This window comes from Myxocyprinus asiaticus, chromosome 15 (genome assembly GCF_019703515.2).
Source record: "Myxocyprinus asiaticus isolate MX2 ecotype Aquarium Trade chromosome 15, UBuf_Myxa_2, whole genome shotgun sequence".
Classification (NCBI taxonomy): Eukaryota; Metazoa; Chordata; class Actinopteri; order Cypriniformes; family Catostomidae; genus Myxocyprinus; species Myxocyprinus asiaticus.
The window spans coordinates 19,800,846-19,826,153 of record NC_059358.1 but is presented as its reverse complement, the minus strand read 5'-3'; the positions used below and the strand labels follow the sequence as shown (position 1 = coordinate 19,826,153).

The window sequence follows — 25,308 nt, the reverse complement described above, 5'->3', positions numbered from 1 at the left end:
GTGTCTATTTTATGAGGCGTGATAATGGCATCTTATCTTTGTGCTGTCAGATGTACATAAGCTTTCTCTGACTTCACTTTCTCTCTCTCCACCATGTGTTGTGCAGGGGCAGACCCTCAATAATTGCCCCGACACTCCTTAAGTCAAATTCTAATTTAGCCCAGCAACAGCAGGGTGGTCACTCACTGGAAATCGAATTAGTGGCTCGTGTGTGTGCGCACGTGTCCACATATGTGCGTGTGTCTCCTGTGAGATGGCGAATGAAATGACTGATAGCACAGAGCAAGCCATTTTGATCAGTGTTTAAAGCACAGGCAGATACTTTGCCAGAATTATCTGGCTTTTTAAAGCCTGCATGAGCTATTCCTTCCTGAATACTGACCTATTTGATATACACTGGCGGCCAAAAGTTTGGAACAATGTACAGGTTTTGCTGTTTCGGAAGGAAATTGGTACTTTAATTCACCAAAGTGGCATTCAGCTGATCACAAAGTATAGTCAGCACATTACTGATGTAAAAAAACAGCACTATCACTATTTGAAAAAGTAATTTTTGAGCAAATCTAGACAGGCCCCCATTTCCAGCAGTCATCACTCCAACACCTTATCCTTGAATAATCATGCTTACAAATGCGTAATTTGGTACTAGAAAATCACTTGCCATTATATCAAACACAGCTGAAAGCTATTTGGTTAAATGAAGCTTAACATTGTCTTTGTGTTTGTTTTTGAGTTGCCACAGTATGCAGTAGACTGGCATGTCTTAAGGTCAATATTATGTCAAAAATGGCAAAAAAAGAAACAGCTTTCTCAAGAAACTCATCAGTCAATCATTGTTTTGAGGAATGAAGGCTATACAATGCTTGAAATTGCCAAAAAACTGAAGATTTCATACAAAGGTGTACACTATAGTCTTCAAAGACAAAGGACAACTGGCTCTAACAAGGACAGAAAGAGATGTGGAAGGCCAGATGTACAACTAAACATGAGGATAAGTACATCAGAGTCTCTAGTTTGAGAAATAGATGCCTCACATGTCCTCAGTTGACAGCTTCATTGAATTCTACCTGCTCAACACCAGTTTCATGTACAACAGTAAAGAGAAGACTCAGGGGTGCAGGCCTTATGGGAAGAATTGCATAGAAAAAGTCACTTTTGAAACAGAAAAACAAAAAGAAAATGTTAGAGTGGGCAAAGAAACACAGACATTGGACAACAGATAATTGGAAAAGAGTGTTATGGATCTTAACCCCATTGAGCTTTTGTGGGATCAGCTAGACTGTAAGGTGTGTGAGAAGTGCCCGACAAGACAGCCACATCTATGGCAGGTGCTACAGGAAGCGTGGGGTGAAATGTCACCTGAGTATATGGACAAACTGACAGCTATTTTTTATATATATATATATATATATATATATATATATATTTTTTATTTTTTATTTTTTATTTTTTTTTTTTATTATAATAGTAATTTTTCACATTATTAATGTCCTGACTATAAATTGTGATCAGTTGAGTGCCATTTTGGTGAATAAAAGTATCAATTTATTTCCACAAGAGCAAAATCTGTACATTATTCCAAACTTTTGGCCGCCAGTGTAGAGTCAAAAAACAAAACTGGGCAGAGGTTAGCACTGTTGTTAATAGCTTGTGTGTGCGTGCATTAGCCCTCTGAGTGACCCCTGGATCATGTGACAATATCATGGGTCATGTCTGTGATACTGATTGGTTGTTTATCTGTAAACAGGTTGATGCAGTCTAAAACCTAAAATGATGTCTTTGTGGTCAAAAGTCACTCACACACATCAACATATACACACTGTAACACTGTTTCCTTCACACCAACAGTTACATTGTTTCCTCCATGTTTTTCCTCCTCAAACCAAAAGCCCATAAGACGTTTTGTTAATTTTGTTTGTTTGTTTTTGTTTTGCTTTCTGCTGTATTTTTTGACACCTGAAGATGAACTTGTCTAACTAAAAAGTCCTTGTTTGTATCTTTTTAGAGGTTTTATATGATTCATTTTCTCTTAGAGCCTTTCTAGCTCTCCTTCTTAAAAGACCATCCTTCTGAAAAGACAATTTTTTTGTTAAAAAAAGGACTTACATTTTGATCCATTTCTCACCCACACCTATTATATCACTTCTGAAGATATGGATTTAACCACTGGAGTCTTATGGATTGCTTCTATGTTTTCTTTGTGATTTTTGGAGCTACAAAGGTCTGCTCACCATTCACTTGTGAAGACCTATAGAGCTGAGATATTCTTCTAAAAATATTTCTTTGTGTTCTGCTGAAGAAAGAAAGTCATATACATCAGGGATGCCATGAGGTTGAGTAAATGATGAGAGAATTTTAATTTTTGGGTGAACTATCCCTTTAAGTGCTGGGTGGACTAGCATAGCAATGCTGGTCAACCAACATAGGCTTTCTGGTAATGCTAGTTAACCATGGACACCAACAAAACAAGCATTCCTTAATAGAGACCTGCATCCAAAGCACAACATATGTTGTTAACAAATAATACTGATCTTTTCAGCAGGGTCATCATCAGCTGACAAACTTGAATGCTTGGAGTATATTTGTTCCAGTGCATGTGAGAAGCATTAGGTTGGACTTGCTGATTTAATTCAAGCGTAAACTCATGTTCTCGTACTAGGATGCCCAGATGCTGTATTTGTGATTCAGCAGCAATTAGCCTCAATCTGTGTGTGAAAAACAGGCATTCAGTGAAGATTTCTCATCATCGCAAGGTTGAAGGGCGTAATTTAAACTGGTAGTGTCATAATATATACCGATTAAATGTTTATATGCTGACAGGACCATCAACCCTGCTCGAAAATTTAGCTTAAGATGGTAGCTGTTTTGGAACATGGTAGCTGGTCATAAGCTGGTTGACGTCACCATGTTCCACTGGTCTATGACCATCTAGTAGCTGGTTTGTTGCTGATCCAAGATTATATACACTGGCAGCCAGAAGTTTGGAATAATGTACAGATTTTGCTCTTATGGAAAGAAATTGGTACTTTTATTCACCAAAGTGGCATTCAACTGATCACAATGTATAGTCAGGACATTAATAACGTGAAAAATTACTATTACAATTTTTTTTTTTTTTTTTTTTTTAAATCTGAACTTCTTATGCTATTTCAAAGAGTTCTCATCAAAAAATCCCCAACATACAGCAATGACAGCTTGCTAGCTGTCAGTTTGCCCAGATACTCAGGTGACATTTCACCCCGTGCTTCCTGTAGCACTTGCCATAGATGTGGCTGTCTTGTCGGGCACTTTTCTTGCACTTTACAGTCTAGCTGATCCCACAAAAGCTCAATTGGGTTATGATCCATAACACTCTTTTCCAGTTATCTGTTGTCCAATGTCTGCATTTCTTTGCCCACTCTTTGCCAATTTTCGTTTTGTTTTTCTGTTTCAAAAGTGGCTTTTTCTTTGCAATTCTTTCCATAAGGCCTGCACCCCTGAGTTTTCTCTTTACTGTTGTGCATGAAACTGGTGTTGAGCGGGTAGAATTCAATGAAGCTGTCAGCTGAGGACATGTGAGGCGTCTATTTCTCAAACTAGAGACTCTGATGTACTTATCCTCATGTTTAGTTGTACATCTGGCCTTCCGCATCTCTTTCTGTCCTTGTTAGAGCCAGTTATCCTTTGTCTTTGAAGACTGTAGTGTACACCTTTTTATGAATTCTTCAGTTTTTTGGCAATTTGGCAGTCTTCATCCCTCAAAACAATGATTGACTGATGAGTTTCTGGAGAAAGCTGTTTCTTTTTTGCCATTTTTGTCCTAATATTGACCTTAAGGCCTGTCAGTCTAGTGCATACTGTGGCAACTCAAAAACAAACACAAAGACAATGTTAAGCTTCATTTAACGAACCAAATAGCTTTCAGCTGTGTTTGATATAATAGCAAGTGATTTTCTAGTATCAAATTAGCAATTAAGCATGATTACTCAAGGATAAGGTGTTGGAATGATGGCTGCTGGAAATGGGGCCTGTCTAGATTTGATCAAAAATTACTTTTTTTCAGATAGTGATGGTGATGTTTTTTACATCAGTAATGTCCTGACTATACTTTATGATCAATTGAATGCCACTTTGGTGAATTAAAGTACCAATTTCCTTCCAAAACAGCAAAATCTGTACATTATTCCAAACTTTTGGCCACCAGTGTACTAGCTTGCATTTGCGGACTTAAGAGCTGAACAACAATATAACAAACTACATTACTGCAGTACATAACCAACAAGCAAACATGGTGCATCACAATCTTTCTTCACAAGTCTTTACTGAAGTTGTGAGAACATATTTTAATATTCGAAATAATTTAATTAAACGTCTATATGCTTTCACCTACCGGCTTTGGTGTAACGGTCAGAAGTTATTCAAATATGTCATAAATAAAAATCAATGCAGTCAATTCACACATATACTGAAGTATTTATGAACAAAATTATTTTAATTCTACTGACCTACTAAATGCACATCAGATTGTGTTGCTCCACATTGGGCACTTCAAATGTAGACAGCTTCGTATAACAGGAGTATTATCGTATAATCTAGTTTTGTCTTGTATCCGCCTAGCCAGACTTAGTTGCTGTTGTTTTGGAAACTAAATGTGAGGATATTGTCTCATCCCCTTACCACTGACATTAGTGGTTCCTGGTTTGAGACCAGCAGGTTTCATGGATAGGTTTTCTACATTGATAACACATGGGAACAGGACAGATTGGGCACCCTATAGGTGGAAAGGGAACCAGAGGAAAATCATGGGAAGTTCTTGAACTTAGAAGATTCTAGAATCTATATTCAATCTATAGTGTATTGTGAGAGAGAGTCTGGCCTCTGCCCCAGCTTCTTGTGGGTCCCTGACAGCAGGGTTGCTGGGTAATGGGCCATGGAGAGCTAGAGCACTAATGTGCTTAATCGTGTTTGAAATGACAGAGGAGCACAGGGACACTGGAATTTATTATGTTGGGCCATGGATACAGAGGGGAGGCTCTTACAGTTTCTGCTGCTGAGGGTGTGAAAGGGTCCCAGAGTGGAAGAGAATGGAGGAGGAAGAAGAGAGAGGGAGTGAAGTGTGTCTTTTTACCATATCACAAGGGACCAAGGGATTGACATTATCGACAGCTAATCTCTTATTTGAATAAAATATTATGTTTTTCTCTTTCTTTCTCACTCACACATTCTCTGTCTCTCTGCTTTCTTGGCTGACATGATGTGTCCTTAAGCAGGTATATTAAACCGCTGATGGAATTTAAATTTGTCGGTGTGAGATTTATTTAATTTTTATCGCAAAACGATAAAAACCAGACTTATTAAACAGTCAACCTATAAATGAATACAGATCTTTTAAATGCGATAGGACCGCATTGGTCGTGTGCCATAAAAAGCTTCCATTCTCTTCCCATCAGGGTTTCTGCTCTGGCCTCTGCAAGTGTTTTATAAGTGTTGGAAAAGGGAGGGATGTGCAGAGCCTACAGCGAGCCAAGGAGCTGTTGATAAATCCAAATGAATGTCGGATAATCAATCCTGAGCTCTAGAGATTTCTCATCCTCAAGCTTCATAGCATCCTCTTCCCTCCCTGCTGCCTCAACAACTCTGCCTCATTAACAGAGGACACACAATGGGCCCAGCGCCCAGCACACATTGGGCCAACAGTGAGCCGGTGCTGACCCCATGGTGGAAGCAGGGGATAAGCCGGGGTTTATTCTCATATCGACAGCTGTCTGCTCATCAATGTCCCACATTACTTCAAATGCCACATGAATGCACATTGTTTAGAAGAGAGAGAGATGCAAACATTTGGCAAATATGCACACATATTTCATAGATTATAACAGGCTTTTGGTGGGTAGGTTGTGTGTGGATTTGGGTTTCTGAATTTGCCTCATTCAATTCTTTGTCAGCTACCAATCCTTGGAAAATATTCTGATATACGAATGCAGCTCAGTGGGACTTCAGCTTTCTGAGCCATGAAGCACCCATTGATGAAGACCACTTTTTGTCTCATAGGAAAACGTCTCAGTTACGTGATGCGTGAGTGGGAACGAGACGCTGCGTAATTGCATAGGGACACGCCCTGAGTGTCACGTGGTCATAAAGTTAGATTTTCTGCATGAAGGCATGAGCCTATGCAGCTGCTAGAGAGTATGGCCAGCTTATGCAGCGTCTCGTTCCCACGCTTCACGTAACCGAGACGTTCCCTTTTGTAGGAACTCGAGCTGCGTAATCACTTTGAGAACGATATTCATTCACGCCATGCGAACAGTAGCTGCCAACTGTCTACGCCCATGTGGCAAGCATAAAGCGGTGCATAAGTGAGCTTAAGCATCTGAATAAAACAGAGGGATTTATACGTTTATTCCTGTTCCAACAGAGAGAACCTGGGAAGCAGGAGTCAAATCCTCGTCCAGATTATAAAATCTTACAAATGTATGCGAAGATGACCATCCTGCCGGCACACAAATGTCCTTCAAGGACGTACCTCTAGCCAATGCCCATGAGGATGCCATGCTCCTCGTAGAATGAACTAGAATACACGAAGGTGAAGGTAAATCGCGTGCTTTGTAAGCTCTTGAAATTGCATCAACTAGCCAATGAGACAGTCTTTGCTTGGACACCGAAACACCCCTGTTGCGGCCACCAAAGCACAAAAACAACTGATCTGACTTACACCACTGGCTAGTATGGTCAACATAAACTTGCAGCGCCCGAACTGGGGCAAAGCATATGCAATCTTTCATGCTCCTCCGACTCCAATGGGGGAGGATAGAAATCCTGAAATGTAATAGTATACGAGTGAAATGATGTAGAAATGGCCTTGGGGGAATAGCCAAAGCGAGGTCTTAACACCACCCTTGAACACTCTGGTGCAAAATCCATACATAAGGGATTAATCAACATTAATCACCAACCCTTTTAAATGGCGCCAATGCCACCAGCAGGGCCATTTTAAGAGTCAGAAACGTATCAGCGACTGTTGCCATGGGCTCAAACAGAGCACCCGAGAGCACCTCTGTAACAACAGATCAATCTTACTGATTTAAGATCAGGGACGAAAAGGTCTAAGTCTGCATACCCCGTGCATAAAACGAGAGAGAGAAGAGAATGTCTACCAACAGAGACTCTATTTATAAGCACATGCTCAGCCGCTATAGCGATAACATTGACTTTAAGCGTCGCCAGGGCAACCCCAGCCCCAAAACGCTCTTGCAAAAAATCCAGCACACTTCCAACAAGGCAGTGAACTGGATCTTCACCTCGCACTGTACACCAAGCAGCAAAAATACGCCACTTGAATGTATAAAGTTTCCTAGCCCCGTTGAGGGGCCATACCCATAACTTCCACAAGTCTGGCCAGGGATGCCAAATGCTGCCCCGAGCCTTAGAAAACATATCTGTTCTGACTGGAATCTCCCAGGGCACTTTCTCCAGGAGAGAGACCAGAGTCAAAAACCATACTTGAGGTGGCCAATATGGTGCCACTAACAGAAGCCGAACCCCATCCTCCCAAACTCTCTGCAGAACTGCGTGCAGCAGACTGATTGGTGGAAATGCGTTAAGACGTGTTGTCGGCCACTGATGTGGCAATGCATCGGCGGGGGCGAGAAGGAAAACCAGAGAGGACAGTGTGACGTCTCGCTAGAAGCGAACAGATTCACTTTCGCTTTACCAAACCTTCTCCAGATTTGTTCCATAATCTGAGGATGTAATGTCCACTCTCCGGGCATCAAGCCCTGCCTAGACAGGAGATCCACCCCCAAATTCAACCGGCCCGAAACATGCATGGCTCGTAGAGACAGCACATTGTCCCGGGCCCACAGAATAATGCGACATGCCAGCTTCAGCATGACATGAGACAGGACACTTTGGCCTTGGCAACAGGACACTCTTGTCTAGGTTTACACACAACCCTAGATTGCTCAAATGGCTGAGAATAACATCTTGATGTTGGGCAGCCAAAGTCTTCGAGTGGGCTAGCACCAACCAATTGTCGAGATGATCCAAAATGCGGATATCCTGAAGCCTCAAGGGCGTCGAAGCCACATCCATACATTTTGTGAAAGTGCGTGGTGCCAGCGCAAGTCTGAATGGAAGGACACCAAATTTATACGCTTTGCTCCCGAAAGTGAATCTGAGAAAGCACCAGTGCTTCGGTGCAATCTGAATATGGAAATATCATGAAGTATCCTTCAAATAATTTGTCACAAAACAGTCCCCCAGCTGCAATTGTGACATTATTTGCTTCTGTCAGCATTCTGAATTGGCATTTCATTAGTTTGGAATTCAAACTTCTCAAATCCACAATGGTAAGCAAGCCGGCATTTTTTTTCAGGACCAGAAAATAACAGCTGTAAAAGCCGCAATCTCTCTGAGAAGTGGGAATCTCCTCTATTGCCCCTTTTTCTAAGAGAGAATGAATTTCCTGAATCAAAAACAGGGCTTCCTGAACAGAAACGTCTGTCGGAACAACCCCACTGAACAACGGCGGAGTTTGCCTGAACTGAATTACATAACTATGCTTTATCGTTTAAAGTACCCAGTTCAAAATGCCCTTCAGCTGCTGCTAAGCCGACATACAGGCAGACAGAGGGATTAATGCATAGCTCTTGCCTGAAGTGCGACCTGTAACCACTAGATGGCGCGCTTGGCTTACTTTTGACTACTGCCCCTAAACCAGCGGCACAGTGGAGGGAGGCCTACACTCCTCTAATACTGTGGCTGGTTGAAGGGAATTTGATAATGTTTTTGCCTTTATTGTATTTAGGCGTAAATGATGAGCACCCTGAATGTATCTACAGCAGGGACACTGACAGAATAAACATTTTCCCTGGTATTTGAATGGGGAAAAGTATATTATCATTGGGGGGAATAATTATTTCAGAAAACCGGTTCACCACAACGCCCCGGCATTCTTTATGGGGGGACAACGTGTGATGCTTATATTCACTGTATGTTTTCAAATCAAATCACTTTTTTTTTATTGTCACACAACCATATACACAAGTGCAATAGTGTGTGACATTCTTGGGTGCAGTTCCGAGCAACATAGCAGTCATGACAGTGATGAGACATATAACAATTTACAATAAACTTCAGATTTACACAACACAATTTAAAATCTAATATACACATAATTACACATAACACAATATACAAATACAATGTACAGTATACAGTACACACAATATAGAATACATATTATACAATAAAAAATAGTGTATATATAGTATATATAAAAAGTACAGTAGGTTGTATTGTACTGTATTGACATTCAGGCTGTCGGTTGATAGTCAGTTGCCAGTGTGTTGTTAAGAGAGAATATAATTTATGACAGTCCAGTGTGAGATAATAAGATTAATAAAGTGCAGTGCTGATGTATATTGATCGTGAGAGATCAAGAGTTCTAAAGTCTGATTGCTTGGGGGAAGAAGCTGTGGTGCGGGTCTTGATGCTGCGATACCGCCTGCCTGATGGTAGCAGTGAGAGCAGCCCATGGCTCGGGTGGCTGGAGTCTCTGATGATCCTCCGAGCTTTTTTCACACACCGCCTGGTATATATGTCCTGGAGGGAGGGAAGCTCACCTCCGATGATGTGTCTGGCAGTTCGCACCACCCTTTGCAGGGCTTTGCGGTTGTGGGTGGTGCTATTGCCGTACCAGGCGGAGATGCAGCCAGTCAGGATGATCTGTACAGTGCTAGTGTAGAACTATGTGAGGATGTGGCTGTTCATTACAAACTTCCTCAGCCGTCTCAGGAAGAAGAGGCGTTGATGAGCCTTCTTCACAACGGCCTCAGTGTGGACGGATCATGTGAGTTCCTCAGTGATTTGGACACCGAGTAACTTGAAGCTGCTGACTCTCTCCACTGGTGCTCCATTGATGGTGATGGGGCTGTGTTCTCTTTCTCTTCTCCTGAAATCCACCACAAGCTCCTTTGTCTTACTGACGTTGAGGGAGAGGTTGTGCTCCTGACACCAGCGTGTCAGAGTGTGCACCTCCTCTCTGTAGGCTGTTTCATCATTGTCAGTGATCAGACCTACCACTGTCGTATCATCAGCAAACTTAATGATGGCATTGGAGCTGTGTGTTGCCACACAGTCATGTGTGCAGGGAATACAGGAGTGGGCTGAGAACACAGCCCTGTGGGGCTCCAGTGTTGAGCGTCAGTGATGAGGAGATGTTACTGCCAATTCTAACCACCTGGTGTCTGCTTGAAAGGAAGTCCAGGATCCAGTTGCACAGCGAGCTGTTTAAGCCCAGAGCCCGGAGTTTCACATCAAGCTTGTTGAATGCTGAGCTGTAGTCTCAGGTGGGAGATGGGAGAGAGCAGTGTGTAGTGTAGATGCAATGGCATCATCAGTGGAGCAGTTGTTGCGGTAAGCAAACTGCAATGGGTCCAGTGAGGGAGGCAGCACAGAGCAGATGTAATCTCTGATTAGTCTCTCAAAGCATTTGCTGATGATGGGGGTCAGAGCAACAGGACGCCAGTCATTTAAGCAAGTGATTTTGCATTGCTTTGGTACAGGCACAATGGTGGACATTTTAAAGCATGTGGGGACCACAGACAAAGAGAGGGAAAGGTTGAAAATGTCTGTAAAATCACCAGCCAGTTGGTTCACGCACGCTCTGATGACACGGCCCGGAATGCCAACTGGACCTGTGGCTTTACGGATATTCACCCGTCGGAAGGATCGGGTTACATCCGCTACAGAGACGGAGAGTGAACTAACCTCTGTAGCTTCGGCTGTGAGAGCTCTCTCCGTGAGGGCGGTGGTGTTTCCCTCGAAACAAGCATAAAAATATTTAGCTCAACCGGGAGAGAGGCAGCGGTGTTCACAGCGGAGTTTTTATTCCCTTTAAAGTCCGTGATGATATTAATTCCCTGCCACATGCTTCTGGAGTTGGTGGTGTTAAACTGTCCTTCAATCTTGTTCCTGTACTGGCGTTTTGCTCTTCTGATAGTTTTGCGGAGGGCATAACTGGCTTGTTTATGCTCCTCCGTGTTCCCGGAATTAAAAGCGGAGGTCCGCGCATCAAGTGCCATGTGAATATCGCTATTAATCCAAGGTTTCTGGTTGGGTTAGATCCATATTGTTTTGGTCGGAACAACATCCTCTACGCACTTTCTGATGAAACACGTTACACTATCAGCATAAAGCTCGATGTCGTCATCAGAGGCGGACCGGAACATCTCCCAGTCTGCGTGATCAAAACAGTCTTGTAGCGTAGAGTCTGATTGGCCCGACCAGCACTGGATCGTTCTGAGGGTGGGTGCTTCCTATTTCAGTTTCTGCCAGTAAGCGGGCAGAAGCAGAATGGAAGAGTGGTCCGATTTGCCAAATGGTGGGTGGGGGAGGGATTTGTAGCCATCCCGGATGGGAGAGTAGCAATGGTCCAAAACCCGGTCCCCTGGTGTGTTGAAACTGATGTGTTGGTAGTATTTTGGTGCTATTGACTTGAAGTTGGCTTTGTTAAAGTCCTCGGTCACAGTGAACGCAGCCTCAGGGTGCGTGGTTTCCTGCTTGCTTATACTACCACATAGTTCCTTGAGTGTCCGGTCTGTGTCGGCTTTTGGCGGGATGTACACAGCTGTGATAATGACTGCTGTGAATTCCCTCAGTAGCCAGAATGGTTGACACAGAAGCATGAGAAATTCCAGATCAAGAGAGCAGAAAGACTTGATAGAATGTACATTCCTCTGATCACACCAGGATTTGTTGATCATAAAACATACACCACCACCTCCTGCTTTTACCTGAGAGGTTTTTCGGGTTCGATGGCTGAGTCTGGAATCTCCACAGACATCCAAGTTTATGTAAGGCAGATAATGCAGCAGTCTCTCGTTGGAAAGAGATCCGCACTCTCAGCTTGCAGAGCTTGTTGTCCAGAGACTGAACATTTGCCAGTAGAATACTGGGTAGCGGGGGTCGATTCGCACGAGGTCTTACGCTGATGAGAACGCCAGCTCTATTTCCCTTTTACTTCTGCTTTTCCGTGGCCGGGCTGCCCAGACAAAGAGCTCCGCTGGCGTGTTTGTAAACAGCTGGTCGGCATTGAGGAATTTGAAATCCGGTTTACGGTGTGTAATTGCAGAACCAATTTCCAAAAGTGTTTGTCTGTCATATACAATAAGGCAGACAACATCTAAGACAAAAAAACATAAGAATTGTAAACAAAACAAACAAAAAACTACAATTTTGTGTCGGTGCTCACAACGCAGCAGCCATACTCGGTGCCATCTTGAGTCAGTATCACAGTTTTGTGTACACTTGTGCTCGATGAACATCAAATTCTGTTATGTATGTCCCGAAACCCTTGGTCATGGAGACAGAGGCCGAATTCGATCAGGCAGTTATAAAAAGCAGTCACACTGAATGTAATTACAGCAGAGGATGCCAAATAAACCATCTTCCCTAGCATAAAACAGGGAAGAATGTGCAAACATGGAGGGGAATTGAGAGCAAGCAGGCTCGCCACAACGGCCCCAGCATTCTTATGTGGGGACAAGGTGTGGTGCTTATTCACGGACAGCAGCTCACTCCTCCCCCGGTGGACGGCAGCGAGTCCTCCGGCCCCTGGTGGACAGAACCACTCCTCCCCTTCTTCGGCAGATGGCAGCGGTTCCTCTGGCTCTCGGCGGCAGGCAATGACCCCTCCGTCCCTAGGCAGACGGACATGGCTGCTTCCCTGGTGGATGGCAGTGGCGAGGACCCGCGAAAGCGCATCCCTCCTCCCTCCTGGGTTTTGGCACCGCTGTAACAGGTAAAGGTGGACAAAGATGTTGCAGGAACCGGCTGAACAGTAAACATAAGTTTTAATGGTAAACATAAACTTAAACCAACATAAGACATAAGGACACACAACGCGGTCTCTCTCTCTCTCATAACTGGCACCTCCGGCTTCCCTTTCTCTTGCTCTCTTAATTGAGTTAAAATACTTTGCATCTCTTGATAGCATCCGAAAGAATAATGGCACAGACGAAGCGCTAGTGCGTTGGTTCGCCATCACTCCATTGGGGAATATTCTCTTATTCCAGCCCCCTCGTTCTGCGGCCTGGCTCTTGCATGATCCCCTCTGCTGTGAACAGTTCACTTCGAACAGGGAGGGGAGAAAGAGAAGGGCCGAGGCCACTCCTCCATTGTGCATTCTCCCAGAACGATACACAAAAAGACAATAGGGACAAAGGGGCCAATTTGTTTACTTGCCTTCAAACGACGAATTCTCTCATACAGCCTTTTTAATAGCGATGGCTCAAGATGCATATGGTAACTCTTTCACTCAAGGAGAGGGCGACAAACATGAGGAAGAATCTGATGTCCGTTCACACTCCAATCTTCTTAGAGACAAATCCAAAATCCCAAACTGCCCCTGCACATGGAGCTCCAATCTGGAGTTCTTGGAACTGGAACAAGTGGGGATAATCCCTCATGGTGAGAAATTGTGAGCCTCGAACAGCGCCGCTGTTAATATTGCTCTGAAATTACGCTGTATAAAACGACGTGAGTCGCTTCTTAAATTCCATCCTGTGTTGACACTCAAAAGGGTGAAAATGGCGTGAAGCGAGCGCCTTTATGGAGCCCATGACGTAGCTCCCTAGGGGTGTCGCTTAAGCGCCATCATCCAATAAATTGGCGTGATTGTATAAGGGCTTCAGACCACATGACACTCAGAGCGTGTCCCAATGCGATTACGCAGCTCGAGTTCCTACGAAAGGGAACTACGTTATTTGTTAGTAACATTTAATGGCGTATGGGCAATTTTATTATTACTTTCTGCATCTCTCTTAAACCTTGGACTTCAAATGGAAAGTCATTTTTAATTGAAGTTCTGCTTGACATTGAACTAGATTCTGTCGAGAAAATTGTCTTTCTCTGGAGAGACTATTTGTGTCTTTGTGTCTAATGGTAAATTATATTCAGTTGCCATTAGGTGAAAGAAAAGCAGTATGGGTTGAAAATATAATAAGGCTATCTACCTCATTCTCTGTGGTTAAGGAAAATCCTTTATTTAATGTCACATTGGCATACTGTAATGCTATTATCAATGTTATTGACTAGATGTTAATCAGCCCCTCCTGTGAATGCTGATGTAAAAGTCACGTCCACTGACTCCACTGCTTGTAATGACACACATCTCAGCTGGCTTCTGGAATCACCATGCCAAGAATTGTAAACCATTATTGGAAGCTGGATTTGTGTTGTCTGGCTGTGATGTGCAGAGCTTTACAGAGTGAGCTGAGGGGAAGTAATTAAGTCCAAATCCATTTAGGTCATTTAATTAATTGAGGGACATGCTCGCTGGCTTCCCAGCCCTATCAGTGTTCGCATCAGCCTTGAGTGTTGATTGAGATGCCATTTGGAGCATATATTAAGCAGAGAGAGCAGCTCTGAGAAATGTGCTGTCGGCTCTTATCTATGCTGTCTTGCTGAGGTCTCAAAATGTTGGGGGTTGAAGTTTAAGGGATGTCTTTATATTGAACATTATTAAGAAAAGGGGTTGTTAAGGATTCATTTGAACCAGTACCTATGAAGTTTTCAAAAATCTTTTTTTAAGTTCAAAGATTTAAAATTATTACAAAATTATTAGCAGTACATTAGCTACTTGCTAAGGCAGGCATCATTTGAGATGATTTCTCAAATCATGCAGCTTGTTAATGAGGGGTGTGCTATTACTTTTCAATGTGATCAAATATACAGTTTTTTTGCCTGGCAGACAAGTAAATGGGAGGAACAAAAATCCCTTAGACTTACATTGAAAAAGAGACCTGAGCATTTAGTGACCATGAGACTAGGTGGTGTCCTCTTTTGACTTGAGCCAATAAGCAACCACCAAAAGCACCTTAGCAACCACATAGCAACAGCCTAGCAACCATACCTAGCAACCAAATAGCAAATCACTAAAAACGCCCTTGCAACTACAGTACATGGCAACACCTGAAAACCACCCACAAAACTCTAGAATCGTGGCACCACTCAGATTTTCTTCATAAAATTTAAAAATCTACTTGTTAAATGCAGAGTTGGGTAGTAAGACATTACATTTACTCCGTTACACTTACTTGAGTACATTTTTGGAGAAATTGTACTTTTAAGAATAGGTTTAATATTATTCATCATTCTTTTTACTCTTACTCAAGTAAATTTGTAATGAAAAAAATTACTTTTACTTTGTTACAATGGGGGACGATCTTGCCATTATGTTACTGATTTTAATTAAAGAAGTGTTAATAAATATGTATTTTATTGAGAGATTTTTGAAAGGGACTTTTACAACAGTGGAACTTTACAGCTGCAGCACGCGCTCCAAACAAACACTTTCTTTCTTCACGCAATGCCTTAATTTTACACCAAGACAAGTTGATATTTCAAGATTAGAATTGCAGCTCCAACTTAAGAAAGCACATTGCGGTAAGTTTTGGCAATTGTGATAATGTGAGCTTGTCTGTGAGGCATTGTGGTGATGGTAATTTTCAGGGTGATTCTGTAACTAATATTATTATTATTATTATTATTCTGTAATACATGTTAAATGTGTATTGTGTAATGGGATATTGGGGTGTAAACATCCATTGTTGCATATGAAAGTAACTAGTTACTCACTACTTGAGGATTCTTTTAATTGAATACTTTTTTACTCTTACTCAAGTAGTTATTATCATCATTACTTTTAGTTTTACTTGAGTAAATATTTTTTCAAGGTATTGTACTTTTTCTTGAGTACAGTTTTTGGCTACTCTACATACCTCTGGTTAAATGTAAAATGTTTTCATGATACAGTTGTGCACAAAAGTTTGCATACCATGGCAGAAATTGTGAAATGTTGGCATTGATTTTGAAAATATGACTGATCATGCAAAAATCATGTCTTTTATTTAAGGATAGTGATCATATGAAGCCATTTGTCATCACATAGTTGTTTGGCTCCTTTTTAAATCATAATGATAACAGAAATCACTCAAATGGCCCTGATCAAAAGTTTAAATACCCTTGAATGTTTGGCCTTGTTACAGACACACAAGGTGACACACACGCAGTTAAAGGTTAATTTCCCACACCTGTGGCTTTTTAAATTGCAATTAGTGCCTGTGTATAAATAGTCAATGAGTTTGTTAGCTCTCACGTGGATGCACTGAGCAGGCTAGATACTGAGCCACGGGGAGCAAAAAAGAACTGTCAAAAGACCTACGTAACAAGGTATTGGAACTTTATAAAGATGTAAAAGGATATAAAAAGATATCCAAAGCCTTGAAAATGCCAGTCAGTACTGTTCAATCACTTATTAAGAAGTGGAAAATTCAGGGATCTCTTGATACCAAGCCAAGGTCAGGTAGACCAAGAAAGATTTCAGCCACATCTGCTAGAAGATTTGTTCGGAATACAAAGAAAAACCCACAGGTAACCTCAGGAGAAGTAGAGGCTGCTCTGGAAAAAGACAGTGTGGTTTCAATGAGCACAATACGACGATACTTGAACAAAAATGAGCTGCATGGTCGAGTTGCCAGAAAGAAGCCTTTACTGTGCCAGTGCCACAAAAAAACACCTTGACATGCCTCACAGCTTCTGGCACACTGTAATTTGGAGTGATGAGACCAAAATAGAGCTTTATGGTCACAACCATAAGCGCTATGTTTGGAGAGGGGTCAACAAGGCCTATAGTGAAAAGAATACCATCCTCACTGTGAAGCATGGTGGTGGCTCACTGATGTTTTGGGGGTGTGTGAGCTCTAAAGGCATGGGGAATCTTGTGAAAATTGATGGCAAGATGAATGCAGCATGTTATCAGAAAATAATGGCAGACAATTTGCATTCTTCTGAACGAAAGCTGCGCATGGGACGCTCTTTAACTTTCCAGCACGACAATGACCCTCCAGTGGTTACAGCAGAAAAAGGTGAAGGTTCTGGAGTGGCCATCACAGTCTCCTGACCTTAATATCATCGAGCTACTCTGGGGAGATCTCCAACGTGCAGTTCATGCAAGACGACCAAAGACTTTGCATGACCTGGAGGCATTTTGCCAAGACGAATGGGCAGCTATACCACCTGCAAGAATTTGGGGCCTCATAGACAACTATTACAAAAGACTGCATGCTGTCATTGATGCTAAAGGGGGCAATACACAGTATTAAGAACTAAGGGTATACAGACTTTTGAACGGGTCATTTCATTTTTTTCATTGTTGCCATGTTTTGTTTTATGATTGTGCCATTCCGTTATAACCTACAGCTGAATATGAATCCCATAAGAAATAAAAGAAATGTGTTTTGCCTGCTCACTTATATTTTCTTTAAAAATGGTACATATATTACCAATTCTCCAAGGGTATGCAAACTTTTGAGCACAACTGTATATTTACTCTTTCCTTTTCTCTCTTCCTATCTTCTCTCTGCTCTGTATTTATCCCTAAGTTTTCTTTTCATATGATCTCTTCCCTTTCATCAATTCCTTGAAAAGCCACACTGCTCCTCAGCTTTGCTCCTTTGGTCATGAGACATCAGCCTGATTTACAGTAGATTGTGCTTATCTGTCACAAGCCTTGTTTGTTTGGTGTCCATCCGAAAAAGGCCCTATTATCATTTCAGCTGAGGATTGGGGAAGATGATGTCACACATTATGAACTAGTTCAGTGAGTTCAAGATGAATGTGTGTTTTAGTAATTGTATGAACATGCTGTATTAGAAGTGTGCCGCTCTATCCCTGTACCCAAAGTGCATAACTAATCCATCAGACACAATGTTCCATCATATAGACCTGACAGGATGTACATTCACCAATATTAATACTGATGATACTTTGTATTCATGTTGACTCCGTTAAAGCATCAATTTTGAAGATTAAATTTTAAAGGCCACTCTAAGACACACTCATAGACACCTGTAGGTCTGTTTACTAAATGACAGTCTTTTTCTGTCCTTAGGCCATTGTATTATGAAAAATAAACTGATGCTGAACTCATTAACGTTAGTATCCCAGTCCATTATTAATCTAATACAAACACTCAAGCAGTTATTAATAATTCAGCCTGAGAGACATTTTCAATAGGACTCTGAGGCAGGAGATTTTCATTTTTGCACCGCCCTGAAAATGAGTTTTTGATTCATCCCTGTTGGCCTCGTGTAAAAGCTGACAGACTGAGACCGTATCCCAGCAGCCCTTGCGGTTAATTGAGGTAAGTCACCTGTGAAAGACTGTACAGTTTGAGTCAATGAGCCAGGTGTCCCCCAGGCTGGGGCCATTATAATATCACCTATTGTGCTCACTTGCTCAATCCAACTCTCTCTTTTTCCCGACCTCTTTTTCTCCATTATTAAGTTGTGTGTGTAAATAAGAGATACACTTTCAGTCTATCTCAGAGTTACTGGGTTGCTTGAATATTAAACTGCATTAACAATGACATTAACAATCATTCAGTCACATACTGTGGCCCCAAAAATATCTGTGCACTTAAATCAACAGTTCACCTAAAAAGGAAAATTCTGTCATAATTTACTGATACTCAGGTTGTTTTAAACCTGTATAGCTTTCCTTTTTCTGTGGAACACAAAAGGAGGTGTTATGTAAGTTCGGTCACCATTCACTTTCATTATATGAAAAAAAAAATGATGCGATGAAGGTGATTGATGCAAACATTCTGTAACATTCATTCTGCACTGCTCACATGCTCTTTTTCAGAACACTAAGCTATACCTGTCCGACAGACAAGTACTTAGAAAATCTTAAAGCAAAATTCCAGGTTCAGTATACAGTATGTGAAGCTCCGTCGATAGCATTTGTGGCATAATGTTGATTTTGTCTCGTCTCTCGTTTATTTGAATAAAAAGCAAGAATTGCGGTCACTGTAAGGTGCTTACAATGGAAATTAATGAGGCCAGTCCATAGCTGTTAAAAAACACACTGTTTCAAAAGTTTAGCCACAAGACATAAACATTATACATGTTAACATGATTTTAATGTAATAAAGTCGCTTACTAACCTTATATGGGTAAAGTTATATCCAATATTACAACTTTGCTGTCATGTCGACGTAATGTAGATAAACCCTATAGTCTGGTAGACTAGGGATGAAACAGTTACCGATTTCACAATAAACCATGGTAAAATTCCCAAAGGTTAGTATTAACGTTTAAAATTTTAATTATCATTAAAACCGTGTTTGATTACTGCGGTTTGAAAAACTCACGGTAAATAGTCCAGCATCAACCAAAGTTAGCAACAGCATGCAGTGTGGTTTTTGTTTTGTGTGAAAACATGGTGGAAGGCAGTGATGGCACTCGGGAGATTTTTCAGCCTTCTAAGAGGACCAAATCTGAAGTTTGGTCGTATTTTGGGTTTTACAAGAGTGCTGAGGGAAACTTAATCGAATATGGTCACCCTGTCTGCAAAACATGCAACAACAACAAAATCATTGCGAAAGGGGGCAATACTTAAAATCTCTTGAGTCATGTGGGGGCCTGGGTAGCTCAGTGGTAAAAGACGCTGGCTACCACCCCTGGAGTTCGCTAGTTCGAATCCCAGGGCATGCTGAGTGACTCCAGCCAGGTCTCCTAAGCAACCAAATTGGTCCGGTTGGTAGGGAGGGTAGAGTCACATGGGGTAACCTCCTCGTGGTCGCTAAAATGTGGTTCGTTCTCGGTGGGGCACGTGGTGAGTCGAGTGTGGATGCCGCGGTGGATGGTGTGAAGTCTCCGTGGCAACACGCTCAACAAGCCACGTGATAAGATGCGCGGGTTGACGGTCTCAGACATGGAGGCAACTGGGATTCGTCCTCCGCCACCCGGATTGAGGCGAATCACTACACGACCACGAGGACTTAAAAGCGCACTGAGATTTGGGCATTCCAAATTGGGTGTAAAAAGGGGAAAAATCCCAACAAAAAAAAAAGAAAAAAAAACTCTTTGCGTCATCTTCATGATCACCACCCACTACTTTATAGAGAATGCAAGGTAAGTTAACTTTTAGCTCAATGCATGATGCGGGGACTTCGGAATGGGGGAAAATGTCATGGTTTGTCTGTCTAACTTGCTAATAGCTTGTCAATAATGTAAACTGAAGCTTTCAGTGTGACCTACTCTTGTAAAAACACTACATGTTGTTCTGCTGCTTTATGCGTCGTGTGTCTGCAGACTCTTATTCACCCATTGTACACGATAACACGTTATGTAGTTTAGTCACCCTACCAACATATTTTGTTCATTTAAAATCCGGCAGTCGTCGACTTGGCTGTAAAAGGGTTCCAACAAGAGAAACACTATAGACTCCTATACAAGACTCCTATGTATGTCAGTTGTTGGGCTCATTGCAATTACTATCAGTCTTCTTAAGACTCATTTGTATTTATGTAAATTGTGCATGGGATCATTGCATATAATCAAATGCAACATAAAAGATAGACTGTGTGTGTGTACTGATAACCGTGATCATTTTGGTCACTATAATCATGATATGATATATTCATACCGTTTCATCTCTATGGTAGACAATAATGCAGTTAAATCTCTGATTTTATGATACTTCCATTGTAAGTGCCTTACTGTAACCGCAATTTTTCCTTTTTTTAAATAAGCGATGGACGAGTCAAAATTATGTTTTGTGGTAATGAACATTATGCCACAAGTGTTATCGATTGATCTTCACTTCACTTGAACCGGAACATTCCTTTACTGTCGAGCTTTGTTTGTAATGTGGTCCAAAGTCCATGTCAACATTCAACATGTTCACAGGGACCATTTTTAAAGACCATCATATTCATCACCCCTCTTTCTCTCTGTGTCTCTTTCAGGTGGTGTTCAGTCCACTCTGGGTCATGCTGTGTGGCTGAGTTCTATGCTCTAGCTGAAATGAGGTTGGTGATTTTGGGGTCGTGGCCCCTCTTGGTCTTGACCCTCACACTCACCCTCAACTGCCTAATGCACCTTTGCCATGGTGCCACACCCTTTCCTCAGGACCTGGAGCCAATCAAAATTGTCGACAGTGAATGTAAGTATAAAAGTGCGAAATGCCTGAAAATAACTGTTTCAGTCACAAGTTCTGATTCGCAGTTAGGGAACATTTATTCCGAATACATTTTTGCATCCATCTGCACTGTTTTTAAATAGTTTTTTATGTAAACATGCACTAGATGGAAGTTTTTGACCATTGCGCCAGGTCTCGCTGTTTTTTTTTTTTCACCGTCTCACGCATAAATGCCTCATTTTTTAGATGCTGTGTCAAGTTGAAAAGTTCTTCACTCTTAAAAATGTGTCTCAAGACGTGTGTTCTCTTATATTCATTATGCTGCATTTAGGCATTATTTAGTGTAGGAAACATTTCAGTCTGAGCGGCACCTTATGCAGTTCCTGTAATAAAAATGAAATTATTAATTGCAGATTTGTTTTGAACCTCAGGGAGACAATGAGTCTTAAAACTGTAGTTTTGTCAGATCTTCATAATTCAAAGTCAGTTTGAATTACGAATTCTGTATCTTGCACACTATAGCTGTATAGGCAGTAAACCGTACCCAGAGTTTAATAGTAAACTGCCTGCCAAGCAATCAGGTCTTGGCAGACATAAAGCATTTCACAAACCAAATTTGTATATCAGCAGCTGCGGTTGCCAAGTCCATCCCTATTTCCCCTTCCTGTTCCCAGTTCTAATCTACTCCCTCCCAGTTTACCTCCCCACGCTATTCCCCATCTTCCAGACCCACTGGGTCTGAGAGAACTCAAAGCTGCTGTGAACTTGTTTCTAATTTTCCAAATACAAATTAATCTATCTTGGTCATGAAGCAAACAGCAGGGTGTGGAGAGGCCTACTCAATTGCAAATTAGGTGTGATAGATGTGTTAGTGCTTTATGTTGATATTGAGAAGAGGAGAACTCCTTCATTATACTGACAGACAATCCAGCCATATATTGATAATAATTATTGAAGAAACCAGAAAGCATTCTGTTAAAATCCAGTGAATTTATTGGTGTGGTGGCTTAGCCGAGGCGAATTTTATCCAAATCCAATTAATTGTGCTGGGAAATGTGGACAGTGTAAGCTCGAGTCCAGCTCGCAACATTTTCTGATCCAGTTTTCCCTCATTTTCCCATAATTCCTCATCATCAACATTTACATTTACATGTATGCATTTGCAGACGCTTTTATCCAATGTGACTTACAGTGCATTCAAATGATTAGTTTGTGTGTTCCCTGGGAATTGAATCCATGACCTTCGAGTTGCTAGTAAAAATTGAGTTTTATGGCTTTTAGTCCATGTTTATTAGCTTCGAAGCCATCTTTGTGCAGTGTACTCCTAAAAGTTGATGCTTTTAACTTTAAGCAGGTATACACATTTAAAAAATACAGTCTTCCTCCTCCAGGAAAATGGACCAATTGATGACTCACACTACACAGATTTCTGTCTAATCAAATGCTCTCTAGAATTAGAATGCCCCTCCTGCACACTGGTGGTGGTTGAGGACATTCTCTCGCTACTATGTTAAGCACTTTGAGTGTCTAGAAAAGCAATTTAGAGATGTAAAGAATTAGTTATCAATTAATTATTACACAGGAAAGAAAACTGTACTTGCCAAGCAATGGGGGTAAGCATGGGTCTTTAAAAAATGCAAAAATACCACAAAGAAAAAAAAATACTCAGCATGGTGGATGTCACATGACAGTCAAGGCTGGTTCATGAGGTCATGTTTGAGCAGGTACCTGACGTCTGCAAGGCTCTTTGTTCTGCTGAATCACTAGTCCATATCTGAGAGAGGAGGAAGAGGAGGAGAGAGTCTTCCTCCAGTGGATCAAACTGAGATACTGAGCTTCAGAGCCATTGGTACAGATAGCTGGACTAATAGAGCTCTCCAACAGGAACATCACATGAGTAATGAGACCCATTTATCAACCATTTCCACCTGTGTGTGCGGCTTGTATGCTTGTGTGTGTATGTGTACTTCTACATTTTGAAACTTTGCTCTGTGCAGGAGCCTTTAAACATTGTTACCTTTAAACCCATTTGGAGATGACTGTGACCATTTTCACACTGCAGCTAAATGTAGTTGTCACTCCTCTTCTGAATGCCTAATTCTGTTCACACAAAGATGGATTGTTTAGGGGAGAACTGGATTCTTAAGTTCATTAACCAAATTCACTTTTACAGTTTTCATTAAAGGAATATTCTGGATTCAGTACAAGATAAGCCCATTCGCAGAGGTGGGTAGAGTAGCCAAAAACTTTACTCAAGTAAAAGTACAATTACTTAAAAAAAAAAAAAAAAAAAAAAATTACTCAAGTAGAAGTAATAATGTTAAACATTACTCAATTGAGAAAGTATCCAGTAAAAAGAATACTCAAGTAGTGAGTAACTAGTTACTTACACATATAACGTAATTGATGTTTACTCTCCTATATTCCAGTACATGATACATATTTAACATGCATTACAGAATGATTATTATTATTAATAATAATATTTATATAACTGTTATTAATGGAAATTGTCATCATTCACCAGCATGCTGTTCCAAACCCATATGACTAATTTCTTCCATGCATCAAATTAAAGGGAAGGTTCACCAAAAAATTAAAATGACCTAATTTTCTCACTCTCATGCCATCCCAGATATGTATGACTTTCTTTCTTCTGCAGAACACAAATTGAGATTTTTAGAAGAATATCTCAGCTCTGTTGGTCCATACAATGCAAGTGAATGGTGACCAGAACGTTGAAGCTCTAAAAAGCACATAAATGCAGCATAAAAGTAATTCATATGACTCCAGTGATTTTTCAGAAGCAATATGATAGGTGTGGGTGAGAAACAAATGAATATATATAAATTTATAATATATAAAGTCCTTTTTTTTCCTATTAATTCTCCTCCCTGCCCAGTAGGTGGCAAAGAATGAGAAAGTGGAGATTTAGTAGTAAAAAAGGATTTAAATATTGATCTGTTTCTCACCCACAATTATATCCCTTCTAAAGACAGATTGAACCAGTGTCATTTGAATTCCTTTAATGTTGCCTTTATGTGCTTTCTGAGCTTCAAAGTTTTGGTTCCTATTTACTTGCATTCTATGAACCAACAGAGCTGAAATATTCTTCTAAAAATCTTTGTGTTCAGCAGAAGAAAAAAAACAAAAAACATACACATCTGGGATGGCATGAGGGTGAGTAAATGATGTGAGAATTTTCAATTGTAATTATTCCTTTAAGGAGATGTTAGACAGAATGTTATCCTTAATCATCATTTATTTTCACAGCATGTATTTTTCCCTCAATATTTTGAAAGTGAATGGTGACAAGCTGTCAGTCTCTAACATTCTGTCTAACATATTTTGGGTTCCACAGAATACAGAAAATTTCACAGGGTTTGAAGAACATGAGGGCAGGGAAATGATGATATAATATTAATTTAAGGCTGAACTATCACTTAAGGATGCTTCTCAGATTTGGACGAATCTGTCAATTAGAAGAGAAGTATGGAAACCTTTTTCTAGTAATTATTACGGTGAAAAACGTGAACAATGTCACACAGTTCCAAATTATATATAAAGTTTAATTATACACTGAAGAAAGATCATGCTTTATTCATGCCTTGTCATTATTTCACAACTTTTTACGTCCTGTGTGAATTTAGTTCAGTTGTAGTTCCAGCATTGTCAGTGTCGAAACAATTTAGATAATTAGTTCTGTACACTATGGGTAAATTGCACCTTATCTCTGTGTTTGGAAGCTTTTTGTCCATAAGACAAAGCCGTCTGCATCTGTCAAATGCTGTGCACGTGCAGAAATGCTCACAATCACGATAGAGGGCAAAACATTTGCACTTAACTTGGATGTTTACAAGGATTTATACAGTAGGCACTGATATGTTGCAGCTCTGATATAAAAGTGTAAACTTAGAAACTGAGGTCACAGTTACAGATTCACGCTGAAAACGAATGAGTATCACCATGATACAGACAAGCCCACATCATCACAATCTCTAAAACTTACCTCACCGTGTTTTCTTAAGTTGGAGCTCCAATTTTAGTCTTGAAATATATCTTTGAAGAAATGTTTGTTTTGCGCACTTGCTGCTGTAGTGTTGAACGCGACTCATATAACAGCGTGTAGCTGTGAAGTTCCGCTGTCATAAGAGTCCCATTCAAAAATTTCAATAAATTGCGCATTTATTACCACTTACTAAATTAAAACCAGTAATGTAACGACAGGAACGCTACCCATTGTAAGAAGTAAAAGTATTTTTTTCATCAGAAATTTACTTGAGTGAAAAGTACCCACCATAAAACATACTCATAAAAGTATTTTTTTTTTTTTTTTTCAAA

At 40.9% G+C, this 25,308-nt stretch overlaps 1 protein-coding gene across 6 annotated transcripts in view; it reads left to right on the top strand.

Moving 5' to 3' along the window:
• The window catches only part of LOC127452596 (semaphorin-6D-like), a 206,965-nt gene that overhangs the window by 110,934 nt on the left and 70,723 nt on the right, over window positions 1-25,308 (top strand). For all 6 annotated transcript variants that reach the window (XM_051718187.1, XM_051718181.1, XM_051718182.1 and 3 more), the window contains one exon: window positions 20,795-20,991. In XM_051718187.1, the coding sequence (XP_051574147.1) occupies window positions 20,853-20,991 (139 nt within the window). In that variant the 5' untranslated portion in view covers window positions 20,795-20,852. The remainder of the gene's footprint in view (window positions 1-20,794; window positions 20,992-25,308) is intronic.